Source organism: Triturus cristatus, chromosome 2_2 (genome assembly GCF_964204655.1).
Source record: "Triturus cristatus chromosome 2_2, aTriCri1.1, whole genome shotgun sequence".
NCBI lineage: Eukaryota > Metazoa > Chordata > Amphibia > Caudata > Salamandridae > Triturus > Triturus cristatus.
Genome location: NC_140582.1, coordinates 941507269 through 941533890, shown reverse-complemented (window position 1 = coordinate 941533890; position 26622 = coordinate 941507269). Strand labels below are relative to the sequence as shown.

Sequence of the window (26622 nt, the reverse complement as noted above, 5' to 3'; positions counted from 1 at the left end):
CATATACTGTCACATTTGCTATGTGAAAAATGTATGATTGAAATCTTACTGCTGTCAAATAATGAATTAAATAAATTAAACAATTGTGATTGGAGCGCTGTTTAACCTCCTGCTGTCAATCAGCCAGTAGGAGGGTCCAAAAGTATGAGTCACAAGTTTACCAACAATCAGCTCTCAAGCCCTGAAAGTAAAGCACCAGATAGTGTTGCAGTACAGGCGCACGTGCCATGAAAGAACACACTGAAATTATGTCACCGTACAATTCCCATTACCACATAATCTTAGGAGATATGGCAAACGACAAAGGAGGAAAACGTGCATCCCTGGAATATTTGAAGCAAAATGTGTGTGGCCTCTGTTAAAACATGTTCACACCCTTAGATTCCTGGGTTAAAACTGCAGGAGTTTGCATGAGGTGGAGACCACCATTCAGTGCTTAATTTGTAAAAAGAAAAAATACGTGTCAGGGCTCTTGTCAGGATGCCACTGCAGCACGCACCACACATTGCCCCTGCCGTGCTGCCAATGATAGTATTAACGCAAATACTAACCGTCACACTCTTACAACTGTGACAATTCAGACTATTCCAGGCCCCCAAAGCTATAAGAATGGCTATGGCGACAGGTAATAGTTAGTTTAAATGTATGACTATTGTTGGGCTCATCTCTAAATCAGCCAGACAGTGCCACCTTGTGGCAGGCTCTCACAAAGTGCTGGTATTGACAATTAAGTGTCGGCGCTAAGCACCGGAAGCCACCGGCTCAAATTAAGCCCTGCCCCTATTCCATTCCACTCTGACGCTAACATGAATACCATCAATATCAATGATAAATTAACTTCTGATTGTTTGAGAATATATTATAGACTCTCCCTCAGGAATTCCAATATGTAGCTAATTAGAGTACTACATATAAAATTAAAGTTTTAGCCTGGTGACGTCATCATGCTTGTGCAGATCACAGACCTGACCTGGACACAGAATCCTCTGCAACAGACCCATAAGTGATTCTCGACTGGATTTTGGGATGCTCTGGCATAGGCTAAACTGAATGTATCTGTAATCTCATTTTTAGAGCTGATGTGCATAAAATACGAGGTTTAACAACTGAGCTACAAACGAGGTGCATCCCCAGAGTGCACAGTGCCCATATTAGTACTAGAGGCGGGGCACAATGTCTCTTTTGCAGCACCCAATACGCTCATGCGGTAGAAGTACAGCCATTCTCATGCTTGCACTGAAGCACGGCTGCATGCATATGAGGGAATCCCTGGTGTCAGTGCCCAGGCTCGTGTTACTGACACATGTGCACCGGTAAGAAGACCCAGGAGGAGAGACACACAGAATGTCAGCAACGTTGGAGGTGGCAAACATATTGCACACTTCTCTGCAGCACTCTTTGAACGGGGACATAGATGCTTCTGTGGCCACATCGTTGGGCGTTGATTCATGGGCAGTGCTGCTATGTTTAGACTTCTGTTTGGCCTTCTGTGGGTTAAGGTGAGCCTAGGCAGAATTCGTGATCAGACACTGCCAGTTCAGCAGGGACAGCCTTGTCAGTCTCTTCACATGGGAAACCTGAATACAGCACCTGAGGAGGATTCAGATGACCTCCATGTGGATTCTGAAACCCTTCCTCCCAGACATACAATCATGGAGCTGTTCGGTCACTTCTTAGCAATGGGCCGCGCCCTCTCTGGTGCAGATGTCACAGTAAATGTGAGCACTAATGCAGGGAGAGCAGGTTTCTGTAAACGCATGATGTGCCCTAGTTGTGTGTCATGCACAACTAGAAAGCCTCAGCTGACCACCCAACATATCTGCAGTGACAGTGCTGCATTCCTGGGCTTGGGTAGTTAACAGCAACATGTCACTCATGTCTTCTGTTTTTCTTCTTCTGACCTCTCTTGGGTTAAAAAATGAAGACAGCTGGCAATCTGAACCGAGAACTCTGCATGTTCATTGTATGTGCAGTAAACTGGTGTGCATCTGTCCTTCATGCTTGTGCCCTTCACTCCTCCTATGCAGAGGCTACAGTCATATGTTTGCTTACGACATGGGACATGTATAGTAATGTGTATTGCAGCCTATGGAAAAGTGTTGATTCTTTTTGAAGCTGTCAAAAATGAGTGGAACGGTGCTCATTCCAACCTCAAGTCATCTGAGTTTTATGAAAGCTACTTCATGGATCTGCCTTTTCCCATAATTGGTCTATGTTTAGATGATGTCACTGCAGAAAATCCTAAGAGGCTGATCTTGCTTCTAAACCTACCCAGAGGGCCCATAAATACATACTTAAGTCAGTTTGCTCATCTCATCTCAAGCCTACCAACAATTCCCTCTGCAAAGTGCCACCGTGGCTGAAAAAGAGTGGATAAAATTCAGAAGCCTGTGCCTGTTCACTAAATGCTTATTGCAAACAAAATCAGACCCTGTCATTGAAAGAGACTTCACTCAGTCCCACTAGGTAAAATGGCCACCACGTTCCCATAATGTGTGTCCAAGATCTGGGCACTTCCATACACATCCGCACCGACCAAGGGCTCTAAGCATGTTATGCTAATGCAGGTAATCATTCAATTAAAATATGTACTTAACTCCCCAAAACATCGGAATATTTCTCACCCTTTTCTTGTTTAGAAAAGTCCTGATGATGCACTTGTAGGGTATGCAGCAGAAACCCCATAAAACCATATAATAGATTGAGCTTGTTATGCAGGATGAGTTCAATTATAGAGATGGCCTTACTGCCACACCGTTAACAATGATATGCCAATTCCCATCTGGAGTTAATCTAACATTTTCTGTATCCTCTAAATGAACTTTTTAGTACTCTCAATGTACTGTTTAGAAATCTAAGCACAGGGAGATAAAGCGATGTTGCCACAAATCCAGTGGGCTGCCGGCAAAACATGAAATCTATGGTTCTTGAATCAATGGTAGTGCCGTTATCACTGGAAAACAGTTGCCCCTTAATAAGCTCTTTACAGGAAAACAAATTAGCTTTACTTCCAGGCTGGTTGCTATTGCTCCAAGTTCAAAATCTAGTTTATTTTAGATAACGTAAACAATAAGGTTTATAAGTATGTTTGCAATGTTTACATTAAAAAGCAATATCAATATCAAAAAAAATATTCTTTGAAAAAAGCTTACATACCTCAAATAAATGTGATGATTCATTACTGTACTGATTGGAAATGATTTCAGATTGGTCACTGTACCACTTGAGCCCGCCCAGAAAGCTGTCTGTGTCCAGGTCATTCACATCCAGTTCAGAGAGGTCAAGTTCTGGAAGATCTGGGCAAAGAGGCTGGTCTTCTCCAACCAGAGCAGCGCACTAGAGGGAATCAATCCAGAAAAACAGACTTAACAGACAGACAGAAACTTATGAGCAGTAAGAGCACATGAAAAGGCAATCTGTAATACACCTTGGTAAGTGGGTCTACTGGGTTGAAGTAGCAAATGAAAGGCACTTACTAACTGAGCTGCTCTCTACTGGTTGCACTCCAGATGCTCGCAAGATTCCAAAGTCTAAACTTCAGTATTTCTGGAAGAATCATCATCAAAGTCTAAACTTCAGTATTTCTAGAACAATAATCATCAAATGAAGTCTCTGGTACTACTAGATCACCGCTCAGAGCATTCGTTGTTTTCTCACATTGGTCCTGACTGCTTCATGCATAGGTCTGGCATTCCCATTCCATTACCCTTGTTCCAAAAAGCTGCACAGATGGACAATCCACTTTATTTCTCGGTGTCTTTCCTAAATAAAGCAGTGCCTTCAGGACATATGAAGTTGTGTTTTTAGGGCTGTGTGAACCAAGACCTTTTGATTTTACTAAATCTATATGTATATAATATACTTGGAAATAGAAGCTTTCAGGCAGCCCTCTTTATCCATAGGTCTAGTGTTGTGTCATTCATATTTTAATTTTGCCCATGACAACATACAGCACAGGGCAGTAGAACAGCCCACTTTCGCCATTGGCTAACCACTGCAAGTGACAGCATTCAGATTTTTCAGAAGAGCACATCTGTACACAAAGCAACACATCCACACACAAAGTAGTTCCCTTCATTGTAAGAGATTACTACAGCAATGTGTGCTTTTTTAGACTAAAAATAGATTTGCTTTTAGCTATTTTTTAGAGTGACCACTTTCTTTTCATATAGATTGATGAGGGCCCAACTGCATCCCAACAATAAAGACTTACAAAAAAAGAAAACCCTGACAAAGCTAAAAGGTAGGTAGCCAATTCCTGACCTACTGGCTTTGCCAAGGCTTGTTTTGCCTATGTAACCTTTATGGAGTGGCAGTGTGTTATCCTCAGGGCTTTAAGTGAGCCTGGTCCCTCCGGGTCTGAGAACTGGAAAAAATTACAAATGGACATTAAAACAAGTTCCTATAGGGCCTTATGTTCATGTCCTTAACTTTACTGGCAAAACACACTGATTGATTTCTGAACACTGAATGTAAAACAACTATAAGCTAATCAAAGCCAGAGATATATTTCATGCGTTACTTCATCATACAATCCCTAAGAGTGTTCGCTATTTCCAAGATGAGATATGTCTTCGTTTAGCATATTTCTCTTATGTAGTGCATACTTTGAACTGAGTCACCTCGAGGTGGGTATACCAGGACAGGATTGAGAGCTGCCAGGCTGAGGCTGGAGACGGTGTGGCTGGTCAAAAAGATGTTCAGAATACGTGATCATCCTATGTTTGACCTCTGTGCAGAGCTCACATGGCAATGTTGGTCACGTATTCCAGTTGTGACTGTGTGCAAATGTGTGTGTGGAGGAGGTGCACAGCTGCCAAAATATTGAAAAGGCGAAACTAAAAGAAAATGCAGTGCTTACAAGTGCAAGGGCGCGTTGAGAATTAAGAGAACTAGTGAGGCGCTCATGTCTAATTCACAGCCTCATCATTTCAGAATCGAAACATTTCCAAAGTTTATCATTTACATTGAAATCATTGTTGGTACTCATTTGTCATAAACAGCTAACAACCATTGACAAAGCCAATAGTCCTGGCTGGTTTTAGGTGTTTAGCAGTTCTTGTATTGTATGTATGGCTGCAATAAAAGAAAGTTCGGAGAGGAACCAAAGTACTGATCGGGCGGCACAGTGTGGAAGCCACAGAAATATATCTTATGTGTTTAAGTCACGTCCTTAATTACACAGGCCATGCCCCTTTTAAAGCCTCGCCTCCTCCAACTGAACTCATCCCATAGTGGGGCTCAGACAGCCCCCACAAACCCTTTACTCCTCTTTAACCTGCCACATCCAGTGCCGAGGTGAACTCCACTGACTACGGACTCGAATCTTCTTTAAAATGCGCCTGGCTCGCGCCAGGTGCACGCGGCTGCTCTGCTGCAGGTCAAGTGACAGGTGATGGGGGCTGTAGTGTGAGAGATGCAAAGGGCCGGAGACCGGAGACCGGAGACCACAGCCCCCAGAGTGCCTTGTGCCCGGAGGCGCATAAAAGCGCGACGCTCGTGTTGTAGAGCGGGAACCCTGATTAATTTGAACGCTGCCTACCTGCTGGTGAACTTTCCTTTGTGTCTTGGGGCTGGTGTTGTTGGCGCCGCTACCGGGGACCTCCTCGTTGTGTCTCCCCGCCGCCATTGCCATCTCTCGCGGCCGGAGACCGGAGACCGGAGACCACAGCCCCCAGAGTGCCTTGCGCCCGGAGGCGCATAAAAGCGCGACGCTTCTCCCGCATCGCGGGACGCGCGCGGGCGGCGCCGGGCTAAGCCCGGGCAAAGGGCGGGCCCTCTTAGGCCCTCAGAGGCCGAGTGAGGCTGGGCCGGGCCCCTTCTCTTTGGCGTGTGATCGCGGGACACCATCTATTATCTGCAAACGGACCGTACGCATTAGGTAAAACTGTGACAAATTTTCCTGTTGTGATTGAAGTGGCGATTCCTGGTGGCTGGCTGCGTCTCCCACGCCTTGCATCTGTATTCTATCATAGCGGAGAATGAACTCTAAAATTTGTAAAAGGACTGGGGGCTTGGGAACTCTTGATAGTTACCTAAAACATGCTGAATCTGCTATTGTTAAAGAAATTGCGTTAGTGGAACGTAGACTATCACTTGAACCTCCCAGGTTAGTTGCATCTTGTACCCCTCCTACGACCACTGCAGCTGTTGTACTCCCTGATGATGCCAACCCTAGTATGTCTCAAAATGGGTCTGAAATGGCGGAGACCTCTTTAGTTATACCTGCCTTGTTATCCAATCCTAGTCCTGCCCCCTCTCCGGTAGCTGTTAGAACTAGACAATCAAGAGGCATTTCTAATCAGCTATCTAAGGGGGGTAAAACCATGGCAGGTAAAAGAAAGGCAAATAACTCCCTGGGAGCACGGAAACAGGCAAAAATCCCCAGAAAGAGCAATCCTGATCAGGGGTTGCCACAGGCTAACCTTAGTATTCCTCGTTTAGTTGGTGAGTCAACGTGCGGGGGAGTCAACCACTGTATAACTCAGGGCCCCGACACTGGTAACAAGTGTATAGGGTCAGATATAGGGTCAGATATAGCGACCATCATTGATGCTCGCCTTAAGCTATTAACTGTACCGTTAATGGCTATTTTGAAACGAATAGAGGTCCGCATCACCAAAATCGAGTCACACCTCCAAACTAAGGTTTTAAATGCCGATCTAAGACCTGAGGTAGCTGATTCCCTAAATGCGTGTACAACCGTAGTTGACAATATGCTGGATTCTATGATCACTACACACCATCAACCTACACTTCCTTGCACTACAACAGCTATAGGCTCTTCTACCATTTCCCAACCTCCCATTGTTGAAGACATATCTCAGGGTAGGGAAATACACAAGCTGAACCTAAGGGGGAGGATTTGTTCCCCGGGTCGGCCCCCAGGGAGGGACTCGACACTACACTTACCTCCTGAGGCCTGCCCCTACTCTATTATTTTAGCCAATGTTCCTAAGCTTGTGGACGGGAACAGTGAACACTGGTCCTCATTAAAAAACAAAGCCCTTCATTATTTGTCAAATAAAACCGTATTGGGGCAACATTTACATAGTAATTTTTTGATGATTAGACAAGTCCCTTGGGTGGGTAAGACTAACAAGTGCTTAGACGGTGACTGTATTGTCATAAGTTTCAGATCTCCCAGGTTGGTTGAGGACATTCTGAGGCAGGCAGGTTCTGCCAGAGTCCATTATGATTATGTTAATGTCTTCCCCTTGGGTTTTTTCTATACCCCCGCTCCTGACCCAAGGACGACCAATAACTTCCAAAAGAGGTGCACCCCCCTTGACTATGTCGTCCCTATCTCTAATAGATACTCTGCCCTATCCACCCTGGATGACAACGAGTGACTAGGGCAGCAAGAAATAAGCATAGTGTCCGAAACTCAGCCAGCAGTCCCAGACATGGTACCTTTGATAGTTAATAGTGCTTGTAATGGTCCCACGGGCCCTCTAACTAAATTGGTCTCCTGGAACATAGCAGGGCTGAGAAACAAGACAGATGACCCGGCCTGGAGAGATCTTATCTGCTCAGGCGAAGTAATCTGCCTCCAAGAGACTTGGGACACGGACAACACCTTGAGTTTAGATGGTTATAAAAGCTTTTTTGTACCTGCTGTACCGTCTCATATGGGGAGGGCCAAGGGAGGTTTGGTTACCCTGATCTCAGCTAGCATTCCTGGCTCGCTGACTCAATTAGATACAGGCTTATGTAACTGTTTGGCAGTTCAGATCTCCCTCAATGGGGGTAGTCATTTTTTAATTGTTAATTTTTACAACTCTTTTTATAGAGACACCACGGTCGAGCATCTTACCGCATTACATTGTTTTTTGGTTAATTTTAGAGAGAAAACTGAGATAATTTGTCCTATTATCATTATGGGCGACTTTAATATTCACAGATGCCCAGAGAAGTGTTATCTGGGGGATCCCTTAGGCCCAACTGAATCACGGGAGGCCCACTTTGAGCACTCCTCTCAGGGTGCTCTTTTGGAAACAATTCTTGCTGACCATGGCTTGTTACTCCTTGCCATGGTGGATGAGAACATCCCAACATTTAAAGGGAATGGGAAATACTCTGTGATCGACTATATCTTTATCAGTTCAGGATTGAGGAACAGGACTAAGGAATATTCGGCAGTCTGGACACATTTCAGTGACCATAATCCTGTGGTCCTTATCTTGTCTGATCTTTTTTTACAACCTGTTATAGTCGCCGACAGAACGGACAAATCTCATATTCGCCCAACTGATCAGGATCGCAGAATCAGATGGGACAAAGTCATCCCCGATGATTTCTTTGCAAATTTGAAAAAGAAGGTTGGCCCTGAGTTGACCACGTGCCTTGACTTGGAAGCAGGGAACATGGAAGTACTAGGGGCGTATTCCGCAATCTGCTCCCAGATTTCAGCTGATCTTCGGTGTCCAGCGAAAACAATGGACAAGGCAGAGTTAGGTTGGTTTGACAAAAACTGTTCTCTGGCCAACAGAAAATTGAGGGCGGCCTTGAGCAGTAAACCTCTGAATCGGTCTAACATAGCCCAACTCAGGAAAGATTATACTAAAACCTTGGCTACTAGGAAAAAGGAGATCCGGGAGGACGCTTGGGAGGAACTCTCTTCCGTTGACGTCCTTCGCAATAGTGCAAAGTTCTGGTCTGTCGTTAATTAACCTTTCTTTCGCGATTCCTGTAACACCCAATTAGATTGCGGTATTGGGGTTCACCAGTGGCACTCTCACTTCAAGTCAGTCTACGAAGTGGGCATGAATGGTGGATTAAATCCCCCTCTTCCCACTACAAAACAATATACTTTATTCGTAACCAAGGGCGAGGTGGTTGAGGCCATCGGCAAGATGACGAGCAATAAGGCTCCGGGTCCCGATGGCGTCCCCTCGGACCTTTTTAAATCAGACATCGAGACTTGGTCCACAGTTTTAATGAATATTTTTAACAGGGTCTGTGTCGCAGGCATTCCGGACACTTGGTCCGAGTCAGTGATCATACCCATTTTTAAAAAGGGTAACAGAGGGGACCCTAGTTGCTATCGCCCCATCTCACTCATTGATTCCGCAGTTAAAGTCCTGGGGCGAGTAGTTTTAGGTAAATTAACAGATTGGTTGGAGGATACCAACACCCTTTCGTGCCTACAATATGGGTTCCGCAAGGGCCGTGGCACCATAGACCAAAGCTTGAATCTTTACCTTTTAATAGGTAAATATACTATAGCTAAGAAAGGGACGTTACACCTGGCCTTTATGGACTTATCCTCGGCCTTTGACCGAGTGAATCGGTCGAAACTGTGGGAACTCCTCCTCAAGCAGGGAGTAGACGAAAATCTTGTCTATTTTTTAGCAGATCTTCATAGAGATCTCTCTGCCATTGTCAGATACGACCGATTGGGTAACTGCACTGGCAAGATTGGAATCTCCAATGGTGTCAGGCAGGTCTGTATTTTAGCTCCCCTCCTTTTTACACTTTATATTAATGACCTTGCCACTGCCTTAACAGAGTCTTGTAAGGATATCCCTAAGGCTGGGAAGTATCAAATTCCTGCATTATTATATGCAGACGATGCTGCATTGTTAGCGCGCACAGCAGTAGGGCTTCAAAGTCTCCTAGATACATTTGCTGACTTCATGAAAAGACTTGATTTAAGCGTGAACTTCTCTAAATCACACGTCATGACTGTAGGATGTAAACCCAAGAAAATTAAGACCATGCTATGTGAGGGCCACGTTTTATCTAGAATCACAAGCTTCCCATATTTGGGGGTTATTTTTGATGATAAGTCATCCTGGGCCCCTCAATTAGCTGCAAAACGTAATGCCTTTGCTAGATCCATTATAGGTGTTCTGGACTTCGCCCGCAAACTGGGGGTGAAACCCATGCAAGTCATACTGAACATTTATGCAGCCAAATGTACCTCCATAGCTATGTATGGTGCGGACCTGTGGGATTTTAAAAATGTGAAGGAACTTCAGGTGGTAGAGGACAAGTTCTTAAAAACCATTCTATCGCTCCCCCAGGCAACCTCTGGTTATATTGTACATCAAGAATGTGGGGTTGGTTACTTAACTGATCGGATAGCTTTAGCCCCCCTATTAAAATGGATATCAATCTGGCTAAATCCGGAACTTGAACTAAATCGCGAAATTATAACAGACTGTTTACCGCTTGAGTTCGGAAAGGCTATTCCATGGCTGCGTTATGTTAAGAACCTAAGTGACGAAATAGGCCGCCCAGACATATTCGATAATCCCAATAATTTATCAAAGGGAGACCGCAAATGGGTAAAAGATATACATAAGCTCAGAACCACTCTAGCCAGAGAAGAAAAGGAGTTAATAAAACCTACAGTAAAGGCCCATCAGCTATTAATAACTACATGCAGCATAGAACCTTACTTGACCATAGTGAATAACATGAATCATCGCTTTTTATTGACAAGGTTTAGACTGAACAAATACCATCTTTTGTTCACTGATTCCGCAGGATGGATGAAGGACAGGGACTTAGAGATCTGTTCATGTGACAGATTCTCTCTTAAGGACACTGTTCACCTTATTTTCTTTTGTAAACATTTGTCCCCTCTCCGCAGAAAATTTATCATCCCTCTTATCAAGAATAAGGGATTCAGACAAGTCAAACCTGCTCTTTTGTATCTCCAGCTGCTAAGTACTACCTGGGAGATTTTTAACATTGCAAATTTTTTGACCATTGCGATGAGATTAAGGAAAAAAATCATGTGGTCTTAGTCTTGTTTAAAATTAACTGTGAATTATGAGCAAACTCGACCTTGTCTTATTTTAATGTAGTGTTTTAAAATCATGTGCACATGCTTATTTTAACTGTAATATATATTGTATTTATTGTGATAACTTGCACTTTTATGGTTCTTGATATGAGCCGAATAAAGTAATTTTGACTGACTGACTGACTGACTAGTCCTGGCTGGTTTTAGGTGTTTAGCAGTTCTTGTATTGTATGTATGGCTGCAATAAAAGAAAGTTCGGAGAGGAACCAAAGTACTGATCGGGCGGCACAGTGTGGAAGCCACAGAAATATATCTTATGTGTTTAAGTCACGTCCTTAATTACACAGGCCATGCCCCTTTTAAAGCCTCGCCTCCTCCAACTGAACTCATCCCATAGTGGGGCTCAGACAGCCCCCACAAACCCTTTACTCCTCTTTAACCTGCCACATCCAGTGCCGAGGTGAACTCCACTGACTACGGACTCGAATCTTCTTTAAAATGCGCCTGGCTCGCGCCAGGTGCACGCGGCTGCTCTGCTGCAGGTCAAGTGACAGGTGATGGGGGCTGTAGTGTGAGAGATGCAAAGGGACAAAGATGCGGGGCCCGTTCTCTGTAATTCATGCGCATGCGTGCGGAGAAAGGGAGGAGACTCGAACCGGCGAGATACCTCCGTGGTCTCGTGTTCGATGTTTAGGGGACTGTGAACCCTGATCTGTTGAGCTAGCTAGCGCTTTTGTATCTGACTGTAAGTGCAGGGTGTCAAGTGTAGGTCCGGGGGGCCAGAACAATGCCAAGCTATTAACTGAAGATACATTTACATATAATGGATATATATCATTTACATAGGCAGCCGTTATCTGGGAAGTCTTGAAAGAACCCGACACCTCTGGACCTCGGTTGGAAGCCTTTGTGCTTTTAAAATGTGTTTGGTACACTGCGGCTTTCACCATACACAGGCACGCTACGTCCCTCTATGGGATATTTCTCACTGATTGTAGATGTTTTTACTATAAGTTTGAAGCGTATAGTGGCCTCGCTCTCATTCAATAGGTCCACCGTGTCAGTGTTTTCCCGTCGCACCATTTCATCCTGCGTCACATGCTGAAGGAGACGGCACGCGAGTTATTACTGTGGAGAAGACCGAAGACACGAAAGTGCATCGGTCAATCTTTTGCGTCTATGGTGTAAGAGGACACAACATTTATAAAATCGCCCATGTGTTCACCAAGGCGTGCCATTAATATCCGGATTCAGGGATGCCCAGACTAGGGTTAGATGGTCCCTCGGATGAAGGGTTAACTGTGCCTAGCTGCGCCTGTTGACGAAAGGCCTCCCTTCTCTTCGCGTTTTGCAGCAAAATGTCAGGCCTCGAGACCCTGACACCACTTTAAGAAGAAACGACTAAATCTGCAGTCATTTCAATCTCATCCAAAATGGCTCTCTGAAGAAAAAAACACTCCTCGCCAAAGCTGAGCGAAAACAACACATGGTCCTGCCACTCTTCACGTGATAACAAAATTAATGTTTCTCACTTCTGGCCCCGGGCTTCTAAATTTGGGAGGCATTGGTAGCGAGTGTTCCTGTTGTTAATTTATATCTGGCCTTTCGGAAGATGCCAGCTTTCACACCCCAAGCTCCCTCCCCCTCCCCCACCCTCCGACATACTGATACTCGCACCCTTCACCCTGCATCTGTAACAGGTGCGGCCGCATTGGCACATGCCACCTCCTTCGCGGGCTTCAAAGCTTTTAATCCACACCCTTAGCCACCCTTGTGGCTGGCTCCAAGGGTCGCTGCGCGCGCCGGCCACATTACTCAGCATGGCTCCTTCCCTGATAGCCGAGGAGGGAGACAATAAATTAGTGTAAGTGCCCCCGTGTTAAACGCCAGCCAGGGTAATTATGTTTAATTCCCTATTAACCTTTGGAAGGGTTCTTAGGAGAGCCTTTGATTGTAAATCCAAAAAAGACTGGAAAAGAGCCACTTTGGTGCCACTGCCAGGGGATGTAGGTTTTCTGTCCTAGCAGCAGTGTCTTGAAGCGGCCACGGGGAGGCACGCATCGAAAGAGGGACGGGAAGCTGGCTAGGACGTGCCTCCGTGGGGTGGTGCATCCCCATGCCAGGAGCAGTCCGCATCACTCCGCATTAACCACCAAAAAATACGTTTTTTGGTGGGACGCGCCTTTACTACTCTCTAACCTGCCACCTGCCCTATCGCGGAGAACTCTACAGCGTGTATCCCCGGAATAGTGTAAAAAATGCCGCCAGCTCGCGCCAGGTGCACGCGGCCGCTCGGCTGCAGGTTGTCAAGTGACAGGTGACGGGGCTGTAGTCGGAGAGACCTAAAGCACAAAGGGGCGGGGCCACGGAGCTCGCGCTCCATATAACATTTCGGAGCCACGCAGGTTTCCAGAGGAAGGCAGGGGGTAGCTCAGTGGGTTAAGTGTTTGATGGTTACGGGCGAGTGTATACTACAGGCAGGTTGTGAAATTCATGAAGGCAGATCCATTCGAATACACCAGCGGTCAGTACCTCTGTGGCGTTGCAGTATGAAAGAGGAAAACCTGCTAAAAGCACCAGATTGTACGCATAGTCGTTGCTTCCGAGAAGCAGTAAATGAGGCGCAGTAACCACGATGCACATGTTCGTATATGATACTCTCATGCGATGTTGCTTTAAGCCCCGAGTCGTCCGAAGATGCTCTGCTGCGTGGAATAAAACACACAGCATCCTGTCACCATCTGCAGGCCCCAGAAGCGTGCCGGGCTCTGGCCGCAAACACTGATAAGTCACCCTGTCTAAGCCGGCTCCTTCTGTCGTTTGAGGGGCACCCGGGGTGATCCCCGGAGCTGGGGTCCCCTGCAGGGAGGGTTTTATCCTAAGTGCTGCAGTGAACAGCTCGCGCCCTTCCACCGATCCCCTCCTCTTTCATAATAGTTAACTCCTTCGGTGGCACAACAGGTAGGTGCAACACTAGATCACTAGAATACTACAAGGGTAGCGGTAAGTGGTCAGTGGCTGGTGATGGACGTCTGTCTTTCGGCACAGGAACCCTCCTACGGTATTTCCAAGCATGTCTGCGGGAGCACGGCTAGCGCCCTGCCCTTCCCCTTAGCACAGCAGCTAACCCGTGCACAGCAGAGCGAGGCAGGTGCAGCGCAAGGCCGAGCACTAGTTTTCACTGCCTCTGTTTCCACACAAGTCCACAGGGCGCCACTGGCGCACTGGCCCCTTCAGCACAGCAACTACAGCCTGAACATAAGCCAACCCATGCACTGCACAGCAGAGCGAGGCAGGTGCAGCGCAAGGCCGGAGCACTAGTTTCAGTGCCTCTGTTTCCACACAAGTCTACAGGGCGCCACTGGCGCACTGGCCCCTTCAGCACAGCAACTACAGCCTGCACATAAGCTAACCCATGTACTGCACAGCAGAGCTATGCAGGAGGAGCGCAAGGCCGAGCACTAGTTTCCACTGCCTCTGTTTCCACACAAGTCCACAGGGCGCCACTGGCGCACTGGCCCCTTCAGCACAGCAACTACAGCCTGCACATAAACTAATCCATGCACTGCACAGCAGAGCGAGGCAGGTGCAGCGCAAGGCCGGAGCACTAGTTTTCACCTGTTTCCACACTACACACTAGTCTGCACAGCACTATTGGCGCCCTGGTGCCATTAGCACAGCAGCTCACCCCTGTACAGAAGAGCCAGACAGGTGCAACGCTAGTCCGAGCACCAGTTCCCCCACCTGTGCTTCCACACAAGTCCACAGAGCACGACTAGCGCCCATCTGGCTTTAGCGCAGCAGCTAAACCCTGCGCAGCAGCTGCACCCCCCCCCCCCCCCTGCACAGCAGCAACCCCCTGCCCACTAGAGCGAGGAAGGAGCAACGCAGGAGCGGAGCCCTTGTTTTCACCACCTCTGTTTCCACGCAAGTCTGCAGAGCACGACCGGCGCCCTAAACACTTCAGCACAGTAGCTAAAACCTGCACAGCAGCTCTCCTCTGCATAGCAGCTAAACTCAGCACAGCAGGGCGAGGCTAGGGCACTCGTTTCCACACAAACACCCCATCTATTTCCACACAAGTGTGCAGTGCACTGCCGTCTCCCTACCCCTATCTGACAGCAGTTTGCCATGACAGCAGCACAGCATCACGCGACCATCAATAGTTCACCCCACTCTGGAGGCAGCTGGCTACAAGGCTGATTAGTGCCTTATGGTGGTCGACGCTAGCCCCACACAAACACGCCCCCAATGTTTCCACGGACACTGCTACAGAGCACCTGCACTTCTATTTGTTCATTTCAAGCACTGCCCCAGCCCTTATGATAGTGCCCTCGCGGGTGGGCGGGGAAAACTGCAGATGGTGCAGAAATAATTCATTAGAGTCCCAGGGGCTCTGGTGATAAGATGGTCAATGCTTAATAGTGACCATGGCTGCAAAGGATGGCATCCTGGGACCCTTAGGGTAGCAGTTAACCCCTTCAGTACACAGGGAGGCTTGGATGAAGAGCCCCGTGCTGGTGCGTGGGGTGGGTAAGGTGGGCTGATGGTGATCGGCACTTTTTTCACAACAGCAGGCACCTATAATGCATGGCTACCTCAGGACCACGCACACACACAAGTTAACCCCTTCAACACACAGCAAAGCTGTGCTGGAGAACCCCTGCTGGTGCCTCACTAGTTTACCAGATCCCCAGGGGCCTGGCGACAAGGCGGTCAGTGGCTGAGAGAGGCCGGCGATGTCCCCATAAACACGCCCCTGGCGTTCCCGCACAAGCGGCTTCTCACTCAGCTCTTTGCAGACGCACAAATAATACATGATGGGAAAATGAACCGGGCAGCTGAGCCCAGCGCGCTGCTCGCCAGACAGCAGCCCGCTGGCTACTCAGGAACAGGTAGGACTTCGGAGCCAGGAAGTCATCCGCTTACAGCCACGGGCTCCTGAAAGATGCAGGATGCATAAATTATCCATAGGCAGCCGACTTCACCGGACAGCCAGTGGGCGGCACGAGCCGCTGTCACACGCAGCTGACACCCGAGCACTGTACACACTGCGCGCTGAAGAGCCCGCACTCTAACCACACTGGCACGCACACTAACACTGGATGCGCAAAAGTACCAGAGGGCCAACTAGTACCCAGCAAAACACAGCAGGTGTTTTATGTGTACTCAACCCCATGGTGTGTGAGCATTTTCATTCCATTCACCCTGTTTATTACTCCAAGGTACAGGGCTTGAGGTGTAAGCGCAAAGTACGTGCGTCGATGCTATTAATTTACCCAAAAGCAAAATCCTGCTCGTTTTTTAAGTTACTGGACATCCTCCACCCTTCCCACACAGATTTTTTGGGCTGCCCTGTCCCTTCCAGAACCGTGTTTGCACACATGCTCACCGCGCACAAAAGTGGTGCACACGCGTCACGCGTCTGTGAGCAGACCCCCGCATGTTGCAGCACAGATTAAAAACAGGCTGTAGCTTGGATGCTATGCTTTCCCTTTCAATATATCGCAGTATTTTTACATCCTTCCACGCAGCCCTGTATAAATAAATGCCTATAGCCGTTGTCCATCCTACAGGGTAGAATTTAACTGCGTTACACGCTAATATCTAGCAAGCCCTCTTTGAGAACAGCGAATCCACCCTTAATGTACGCAAATGTTACAGCTTTACTAGACGACAAGGAATGGCAGCGCAAATTACACACCCTATTCTCTATTCATTTACTGCTCCAAATTCCGCAGTCCAAGAACGACATGTCCCCAGATGGCCAGTGCGGAGAGACAGGGGCATTGCACAAATACGCTATTTCGTCATTTGAACTTATTTTCGGTGAAAGCCAAAGGTTTCACAAACAGGCATGGAGCGCGTCCAGCGAGGCCACCCAACGCAACTGGAAAGACTTCAGCCTCTGATTCATAGCGATATCTGGAGCACTCACTGCATCTGACTGAAAAGCGAGCCAGGGGCACACGCACATACTTTCCAACTGCATGAGACGCCGATGACAGCAGCTAATCTTTGATTTTCCCGAGGCATCGCACAGACAGTCTTAAAATAGCCACTTGGAGGAGCGCAGATAAGACCAGGCGTGTGCTTCCTCGCCGGCCGGCCCAGTCACTGGTGCAGCTTGCTTCCCTTTTATGCAGAATAACACACCACGACAGATAAAACGTGCATTTGGGCTCAAAATGCATGCTTGCGTGTTGCACGGACTGCACTGCTCACCTCTAAGTCACTCCATACAGAGTCCTGGTTGCACATGTCCCACGCCATCCAGTCCCCGAATGACGGCTGCACGGCGTTCAAACTCCAGTGCACGGATCCACCAGGCGCCCGGCACACACTCATGCAGGAAAGCGGCCCCTCACTGAGGCCGAGCGGAAGGCACCTGTCTTACTACTGTTCCCAGGCACATGACAAAGCTATTAAAAAGTAGGCTGGTCTGTCACTCACCCAACCCTCTCTCACGGAGCTGCTGGGGGAAGCGGTGACGTCTGGGGGAGGCAGAGCCAAGGCTGTGCGAAGCCGGCCTTCCAGCGCGCGCTCGCTCGCGCACCCACACTCACTCTCAGACGCTCACGCGCGCACATACGGCTCGCACGAGCTCCCGAGCGCCAGCCGCACAGTGTGATTAAAATCGGATTTAAATGCCACACCTCCTTTAATTGATCCACGGCGTAAAATCCCCCGAAACGCTCCTTTAATTTATTTATGTTTCCAAAATAAACAACCGAACAAGCAAGCTTTGCTGGCTGCCTGAACCGCGTCATGCGAGCAGTGCGGTGAACTCGCTTATTTCAACTGTTTTGGTGAATTTTCCCGGGCAGTGTTTGACACACGCTAGTGTGGTTTGTTCACATCCTCGCGTCACGCACATAAGGCACTCTGCTGGGAATTGAGGCACATTTAACTGTTTTTTTCTAGTTTGTATGGCCTCTTTCAGACACTAATGTAGGTTTTGTGCAGCAGCTCTCGCGCCGAGACATGAAATACGGGACTCTCCAGGCAAAATCTATATTCTCAAAACGTCCTTTCGTATCTGGAAGTGCAGCGCGCAGAAGGGCGTTGTTTGGTTACATATGGGAGCTGACGCTGTTGAAAAACATCTCCCTTTCCAGGTTACCTTCCACTGTTTCCATTTCACGTCCAGGCGCCCTGGTAACAAGTGTTATTGGACGCAAGTGCCGGGTCTGCCCGCAACTGCTGAGGCTGCGCTCTGTGCTTTCTTTCCATAGATGCTCGCTTATCTCCCCGCTGCTGCCTGCGGGCGTGTTTTTGGTTTTTAATAGACGTTTTTCTAATCGTACTACTGGCCTCCTCGGCGAATTTTCGGTTTGAAGCCCAGACTGGCCACTGTTGTTGTCACTTAAGCAGCCCCGACTTACTGAAAACAAACATCGTTCTGACCTCAGGCACGTGCAGCCTTCCCGTCCATAGGCGGCGGTTTCTGCTGGTTCAGGAGCCCCTGCTTCATGTGCTTCTTAGGTACACAAAACACAGCGAAGTGCGTTTACCAAACAGACAGAGCAATCATTCCAGCAACCATTCACAATTGCCAAAACATACTTTATTTTGCAATGGGGTTGTAGCCATTGTAGTGGGGGGTTGTTAAAATGCCACGGTAAACATTAACCCCATGCTGCCAAGTAGCCCCAAGTCATATGTGACATCCTCAGCCAGGCGCAGGTTTTAGACAATGAATAGCAATTTTCTTGGATGTTCCGACACTACAACACCCAGAATGCAATATGCTGTCCTCTGAAAAACAATTGGATGCCGCTGGTGACACGCATGGGGCGGACGCCACTTGTCAGCCATGGGTAAAATGACAATCGGCAATCACAGCCAACTAGTGCTGTGAGGCCAGGGGCAACCGGGCCTACGGAGCAATCAGGATGCGTCCGAAGGGCTGATCTCATAGATCAGTCTGAGGGCCGTTTTTGGCGGGCTTGTTTTATGGTCTGCTCGGCCGGTTTTTATTCTCGGTTTTCCTGATATCGCCACAGACACTGCCCACAGCAAAGCACACATGAATGGAATCTCGCGCCCCTTGCAAAGCACCAATACATCATGTTTTTGTACTAGTTAAAAACTGCCCCGATTTGCAATTCTGGGCCACTTTGTAGCTACCTGATTCGCTAAGGGACTACTTTTATGATGGCGCCCGGGCCTATTTTCTGTCCCAGCTCGACCCTGCCAGTGAGGCTAAATATAGCGCACTCTCCCAGCCAGCACCCCCACGTCCTGGTCCCTACAATGCTGTCTGTCCTTCTGTCTCACAAGTAAATCTATCCCAGCAAGGGCAGAACACCAGCCTGCCTTTCAGGTGGCTGAGGAAACGCATGCGGTGGTGTCTGAATTTAGAAGAGCGCATACAGTACGTCCGTGCCAGAGCGCACCACATAACTTGGCACCCGCGCGGAAGGACAGACAGCTCCCAGAGGGACCCGGGATTAGCATAGCAGAGGTGTTGCAGGTCACGGCTTTTGCATCGGTGGGATTGTGAGAGGAAGCGCGCGCAGTCCTCAGGCTGCTCCGGAGGTACCGTCGGCAGCGCCGGCATGAGTAGCAGTTGGGCATTTGCTGACAAACGAACAAAATAAGGAACATGTCTGCTGACAGGCACTTTACTGTCGTTCTGCTGTTCAGTTCCTTTTACTCAACACTTCTTACCACGGCGACTAGACGAATACACCTGTTTTCATATCTTAAGGTTAACCACAGGAAACCAGGGTCTCTTCTGAGGTAAAGCCACCCAAAGTCTCAGGATAGCTATTTCAGGTGAGTTTATTGTGGCCCGGTAATCTACTACGCATGAAAACACCTGTTTTTCCGTTGAAAATGGACTACAGGTTTTCTCGTATTTTCAGGCATATATCCATCTGCAGGGAGAAGGTGCAACTTGCTCCTAGAAGCCTTAAATGGGACTCCATTGCTACATGGAGAGGACTCTGTCAAGGCCCTGAGGTATACAACATCCATGCACCTGCCCAGGGATCCTGATATGAAAGGAGTTGGGGAGCAAATCTCTCCCCAAATCTGTCTTCAATAAATCCTGTAAATTGTTCACATAGCTTGTAAACTTGAACTTTTTTTCTTTTGTAAATTTCATATGATGTCTGCTTAGCGTGCTGGCCTGCACCAGCAAATGTACTGATAGCGTACAGTTTGCCACCAAGATGAACTCTTTAAAGAAATATATTATGCACAGATAATCAATCAATCAATCAATCAATCAATCAATCAATCAATCAATCAATCAGTTAGGATTTGCAGAGCGTGGCTAATCACCCATGAGGGTATCCAGACATTGGGTTTCTGCTGGTATCAGCCTAAGAGCCATGTCTTCAATCTCTTTCTAAATTCCGTGAACGAGGATGCTATTCGGAGGTGGAGGGGAAGGTTGTTCCAAAACTTGGCAGCGAGGTAGGAGAAGGTGTGACTTCCACTATAGCTTTGACAGTTACGAGCAGTGTGTGCGAGGGTGGTGGAGCGCAGGTGTCTGTAGGGTTGGTGCTAGTTCAGGCGGTGGCTGATGTATGCTGGTCCTTCACCGTGGAGCACCATGTAGCAATGTGTCAGCATCTTGAACTGACATCTTTTCTGGATGGGGAGCCAGTGGAGGTTCCTGAGGTGGGGGGTAATGTGGGTCCTATTGGGGAGGTCCAGGAAGCATCTTGCTGCTGACTTCTGAATGGTCTTGAGTTGGGTGGAGATTACTGCATAGAGTGTGTTGCCATAGTCGAGTCGGCTGATGACTAGGGTAAAGATAGCTGGTCTCCAGATAAAGAATGCTACACAAATCCATGGGCAAATATTGTCCCGAGGACTAAGTCCAGTGTAAAGGGTAATATAAGAATCTAGTATCGTAATCGTCAATTGAGATAATCAATACTTAGCATGTCTTAAACAAAGCAGCTGAACTACATTTGGTAAACCTAACGTTTTAGGTTGGAATGGCAGACATAGAACCCCAGGAACAATCCTCATTTGGCTGGTTAGGCCTGAGTAGTTCAATGTACGAGATACTAGTTATTGCTAGTGCATGGGCACTCCACTGGACTCCAGGAGCCCAGAATGCTGAGTGCCCATGCACTAGCAATAATTAGTTTCAGAAGCAACTGACATCCTAAAGAAATGAAGCATTTTGCCCACATACCGTGAATACCTCACGTCATACCACACCTCACTTCAGGTACACAAACGCACTCATTTCAAAGTCCTCACACACACTTTCAAGGCACTACACAGCTTAGGCCCCACCTACCTGAACAGTCGCATCTTTTTCCATCAACCACTTAGACTACTCCGCTTCACTGAACTCCTACTTGAGCACATCCTACACATACACAGAACCAGATCAGGAGGACAGGCATACTCTTACATTACTCCAAATGCATGAAACGACCAGAGCATCATCTTCTCTTCTTGAATTGTGCAAGAAGCTAAAGACCAGGCTTTTCAATTTACCAACCTACCATAGGCAGGCTAGGCATGCCATATTTGAATAGTTTTTCATACATTTCAATAAAAGAAATTCCAAGATTGCCACTATGATTGCACACGTACAACAGTCCCCCGGCTTTCGTCAGGACTGTATGATCCCTGTGCTAGAACCCTTTCTGTTAATAGAGAGCGAGCACCACCTTTGGCGAATGTGTGACTACAGGGGGTCGCTCTCTCCCCTCATGCCAGTTCAGACGGCAAATTAAGTGAAACTTGATCCTATCAGGAGTATAAGTACGGAACCCACCATAATTAAAATTAACATGTGGAGTAATTAGGTTTACAATTCGTATATTAACAGAGCTATTCACTATAAGTAAGTAAGGCTTACCTGCTTTGTCATAACTTTTCATTATAAACATATCACACCTAAGGAGCCAGACAACTTTTCTTAGTGAACCAGTAAGGGCTCTAGCCTTTACCAATGGCTTGACACTATGTACACCGCAGGCCTACTGAAGTGTGTATAATCTGGAAACCATCAGGCATACATGTATACATTTACAAATATGTACAAAATCACAGTTGTCAAAAAACGTATACACCTCCTCTCAAGAGGACCTAACAAGAATCATAACAGTGAAATTCTACTCAAAGGGTGTGTCAGAACAGGTGACCAACAAAAAAACTCTTGCCTATTATGGTAATCTGTGATATTACATGTAACCAAATACCTTTTCTACGGCTTGTAACATAAAACAATAACAATCCACTGTGAGAGGCCTTTTATTGTTACCATATGCTTTTCACTATAAATACTCTGGGCCTACTTCATTTGTAATCACTTTTCATAATAAACTGGCCAGACCTAAGACATCTAGCATAGCATTTTCCTGCACGCCAATCAAGACCACAGCTATTATCATTAGCTTTTCGCCATAATAAGCTCAGGCCTACTGTACTGAGCGCAAGATTCCCACAACGCAACTATCTTAAAAATGCCTACAAAATACAGATGGCAAAGCAAAACTATTACCTCTCCAAGCAGGGCTGGAAAATAATTTTCTCAGAGAAAATATTCTATAATCATTGTTTGGCAGAAGGGTAACCACCACCAAAACCATTGGCTATTAAAGTAATGAATGAGATTGTATGTTACAAAAATATCTGTAGGCTTTAATTCAGAGCAACAACAATCTGCACTTAAATTCCTATTGACTTTAACATATGCTTTCCACAACTAACATGCCAGGCCTACTGATTTTATGGTAACGTTTTGTAATAAACAGTCAGGCCTATAACCTTTTGTGAGAAATTTAGTTGTTCGTTGACTGGGGTTTAAGCCCTGATCAAACAGCAACTAAAATCATTGTCAGGGTGAGGCACAAGTTGACCCCAAAATAACCTGTGTCCAACCCTCTGGTAGCTAGGCACAGAGCTGTCATACTTAATTTAGAGGCAATTCGTAAAGTATTTGTGCAACACTTCAAACAGTAATAAAAGTGAAAAACACCACACAAAAAGGATTTCAGCCAAGATAGAAACATAGAGAAAAATGAAATAAATAAAACGAGACCAAAACTACAAAATTTCCACTCAGTAGAACCAGAATTATTACATTTAAAAGAAGTTTACTGAAAATAGTGCCATAAAACACAAAGAGTCAACTAGGGATATCTGGTGGGGCTAGACCAGGGCAAAGTCACATTTTCAGGCCAACTACAATAGAGCGCATGTCGTCTACAGTCACCAGGTGATGCCCGCTAAAATGTAACTTCTCAAATACATGTCAAGAGTCCAGCTCATGATGGAGAGGTCCGCGAGGAGCAGGGAGAGCATTGCGGGCAGCAGTCAGCATAGATCAAAGAGCAGGCCAAGTGTCATGGGTAGAGTTGCTGGAGATTAGCCTTGACGTGCCACTCTAGTGTTTAATGCTGTAGAGGGAAGGGGCACCTGCCCGAGCTTCACATGGAATCGAGGTGTGAGGGCCAAGCTCTCAGTGAGAACTGGCTTGTTCAAGGTCATAAAGAGCACAAAGGCTTGAGCCACACCAAGGGCCCAGGACCTGAAGGGTACAACTCAGGGGTCAGGAACTTGCTGCCGCTGGGTGCAGGGGCTGGTACAGGATGCTGGGGAGACTATTATGTGCCTGAGGCTCAGATCTGGAGGCCAGCAGACTAGTCCTTGGAGTCACTCTGGTGTCCTGAGTTCAATGGTGGAGATGCAGGTCCAGTTCTCTTCTCACTGAGGCAAGAGGGCAGCATGTCAGCACAGCAGGACAGCAGCATACATGCCAACATTTTAGAAGAGGAAAGTGGAGATTTAAAAAACATAATTGAAAGAATGAATTTCTCCCATTGATTTCTATTAATGCAGAAACAATATTAAGTGGGAGACAGACAAAAGAAACACATTTTTGGCTTCATAAATTGGGAGTCTTCCACCTGAATCAGGTTCTTAGTTGGTGGAGCGATTTGTCTGGTTAATTGCGATAACGAACAAGACTCTTCCATGCTAACTAGTTTCGCGACCCCCAGCTTAATAGGCTCGATGAATGAGCCACTTGCTCTCTAAGTGAGATATTGTTTCATTTTGATATTCACAACAATTTGTACAGTCACTACCCCACCCTCACTTGAATCAAAATCACCCCACCCTGTCTTCCTCCAATTTTCCCACCTAGGGATTTAAATGCATATATTACTATGTGAACTATGTCAATAATAGACTAATGCTCAGTGTGAATTTAACACTAGGAGCACCAAATACCCTATGCCTCAGTTTTGAATTTGTATTTATGTTGTGAATTCCATACTGTATGGTCGCGCCCTGGGACCACTGTCCTTCTGCACTGGCATGTATACAGCAGTTCCTTCAGAGCAGCAGTCCAGCAGCAGTCCTTTCACCAGCACAGCATTCTTTCCTGGCAGAGTATCCACAGGTCTAGAAGTGTACAGAAGAGTTGGTGTCTGAGTTCCAGTATACACTCATAAATGTAATAAGGTAACTCTAATGTTATTCACATGGAGATGTCGGCCATGAAGTAGTAAAAAACACATTTAAGAGTTTTTACTACCAGGACATGTAATAATAAATAAATCTTTATTCGGGAGCAATTGCCACCATAAAAGATACAATCATATAATAAGAAAATCATTACAAATCCAGTTATAAGATAAAACACAGCTCATGGTCTTGAATAATTAAAAAGGAGGTAAGAAAGACAGTGCAAAGACACAAAAAGCCACCAACAGTCAATCGGATCCAGATAGTCTTCATCTATAGGCGGCATGCAAGAAAATTGTCATTGCACAAAGTGTGAGTTCATCAGGCAACAACTGTAAATACATAAGCCTTACTCTGGCTTGCCTAAAATTCAAAGACTTTAAAAGGGGCGAAGAAACTGCCTTTTTAGGAGGCTAAAATACTTAGCTAAAATGACAAAATGTAACGTGTCCTGCGGAAACCTAGAGTCGCCGCCACAGACTCCTTGCGAATGTAGGTAAGCAAAACATGACAGGGATGCCAAAAGATGGTGGAACAGGTTGAACCTAAAACGAGTAACTAAAAATTTGTTGGTTGCACTTGAAAGAGCGGAGAGATAGTTTTCACTTCCCTGCACTGACTTTAACAAGGCAAGCGCCCGCACTGTTGGTTTCAAGAGCTCGGTGTTTTCACAGTGGGCAAAGGCCTCTTTAAAAAACAACTATTTTACCGTGTTAAGGTCCTGGTGCCTTACTGTATCACATGAAAGAAAAATATCTGTCCGACCTAGAGCAGAAAAGGACTCCTTGACATTCCATAACCAAGGGATTTTGAAAGCATGCTCAAGAGACAAGCAGTCTGATATGATCAAGCGATTTAGATCATTATCCTCTCTAGACCATATCTTTACCCAACACAACACAGGCTTAACTGCCACCTGGTCAGCTAAAAAGTTGACGCCTAGCTCTTCGTGTACAGCAAAGGAGGGCATGCTTTGAGGCAACTTCAGTATTCATCGCAAGAACTTATTTTGGGCCACATGTGCTGAAGTATACCCCAAACTTCACTACCATATAATACTTTGAGGTGCATAGAGACTGATACAATTTTAAACTCACATCTGGTGCCCAAGAACCCAGTCTATGAGCGTAGCTGGCAATAGCCCCTATAGATTTATTCAGATCACTCAGCTTTCCCTCCATCAATGTTTTCCTTTTTTTTTTTGTAACATTTCTTTAGCCAGCAAAACAGCTCTATACTGGGCGGAAAAAAGACAAAAAATAACCAACAAGCATTTTGACAGAAAAATGATACACATAATTAAAACATTAGTTAAGTAGAGCCGGTGGCATGCGAAGAAATCGTAAGATTTTGGAGGAAAAAAAAAGGAAATAATGACCATAAATTGATTTAACATCGTTTTATTAATAGAACTGAAACAGGACAATTCCCAGCGCATACTAGACCAAATCCTTTTAAACTTTAAGCAGGAGCGAAGGCCTTTTGGCCTTAGCCAGGACCGATTCAGACTCATACACCATCAATGTTTTCCAATTTAAGGGCATATTATCAACGGCCAGCGATAATTATCGCTGGCCGCTCTTAGCGTTAAAATGTTTAACGCCGGCTATCGCAGATAATTATCGCCATGCTAGCGCTGTATTAACGACGCTCAGCGCAATGGCGATATTTATCCTAGCAATAGCGATGCTTTCCATGGAACATCACTGGTTTTCCAGCGATGTTCCATGGAAAACGGCGATACCCTTGATGATAGGGGCCTGTGGTCTTAGCCACAAAATCCACCCTCCATGTTAAGTATGCCTTAGTCAGGAATTTAACAGACGTTAAATTCCTGCTTTAAGGCATACTTAACGCGATTAAAAAAATCGCTACCCTTTCCTGATAATATCACGATGCTGCCTTCACGATATTTTCCCTGGTTGGTTTCACAGCCACGCCTACTTTGTATCTCATTAGCGATGCAAAGTTAGGCATGCTGGAAACGGGGGCTAAGTCAGCAAAAGTAGCGTGCCCTTGCTAAATAGGCGATAAAGTTATCGCCGCTTTAGGCCCTTAAACGGACGCTAAAGCGGCGATAAGTTTATCGCCTTGCCTTGATAATATGCCCCTTAGTTTTTTGTCAGATAGACTTCCCAGATAAGGGAATGCTGGGACCTTCGCAAGAGTGTGGGATCCCACCTTAAAAGTTTTAGACCGGAGAGCCCGAGGGCCAGCTTCCAAAACGTGCAACTTTGTAAATTTGACTAATAGGTCGATTCTGTCCATAAAATCAACAAACCCATCAATTAAAACCTGCAAGCCCTGAGCTGTGCGCACCATAAGTACTGTGTTGCCGGCTTATAATAACTAGGCATGGGCAGAAAACTACGCTACGCTACGCTACGCTCAATGGTTTGCGTAGTTTGCGCAAC

The 26622-nt window shown here is 46.4% G+C and overlaps 1 protein-coding gene across 1 annotated transcript in view; it reads right to left on the bottom strand.

The window, feature by feature from the left end:
- PPARGC1A (PPARG coactivator 1 alpha) overlaps positions 1–17161 on the bottom strand; it is a 251353-nt gene extending 234192 nt beyond the window's left edge. Inside the window, exons 1-2 of the mRNA XM_085642344.1 lie at positions 16982–17161; positions 3157–3336 (exon numbers count right to left, since the gene is read on the bottom strand). Coding sequence (XP_085498470.1) covers positions 3157–3336; positions 16982–17104 — 303 coding nt within the window. The 5' untranslated portion in view covers positions 17105–17161. The remainder of the gene's footprint in view (positions 1–3156; positions 3337–16981) is intronic.
- Positions 17162–26622: the final 9461 nt, after the last annotated feature.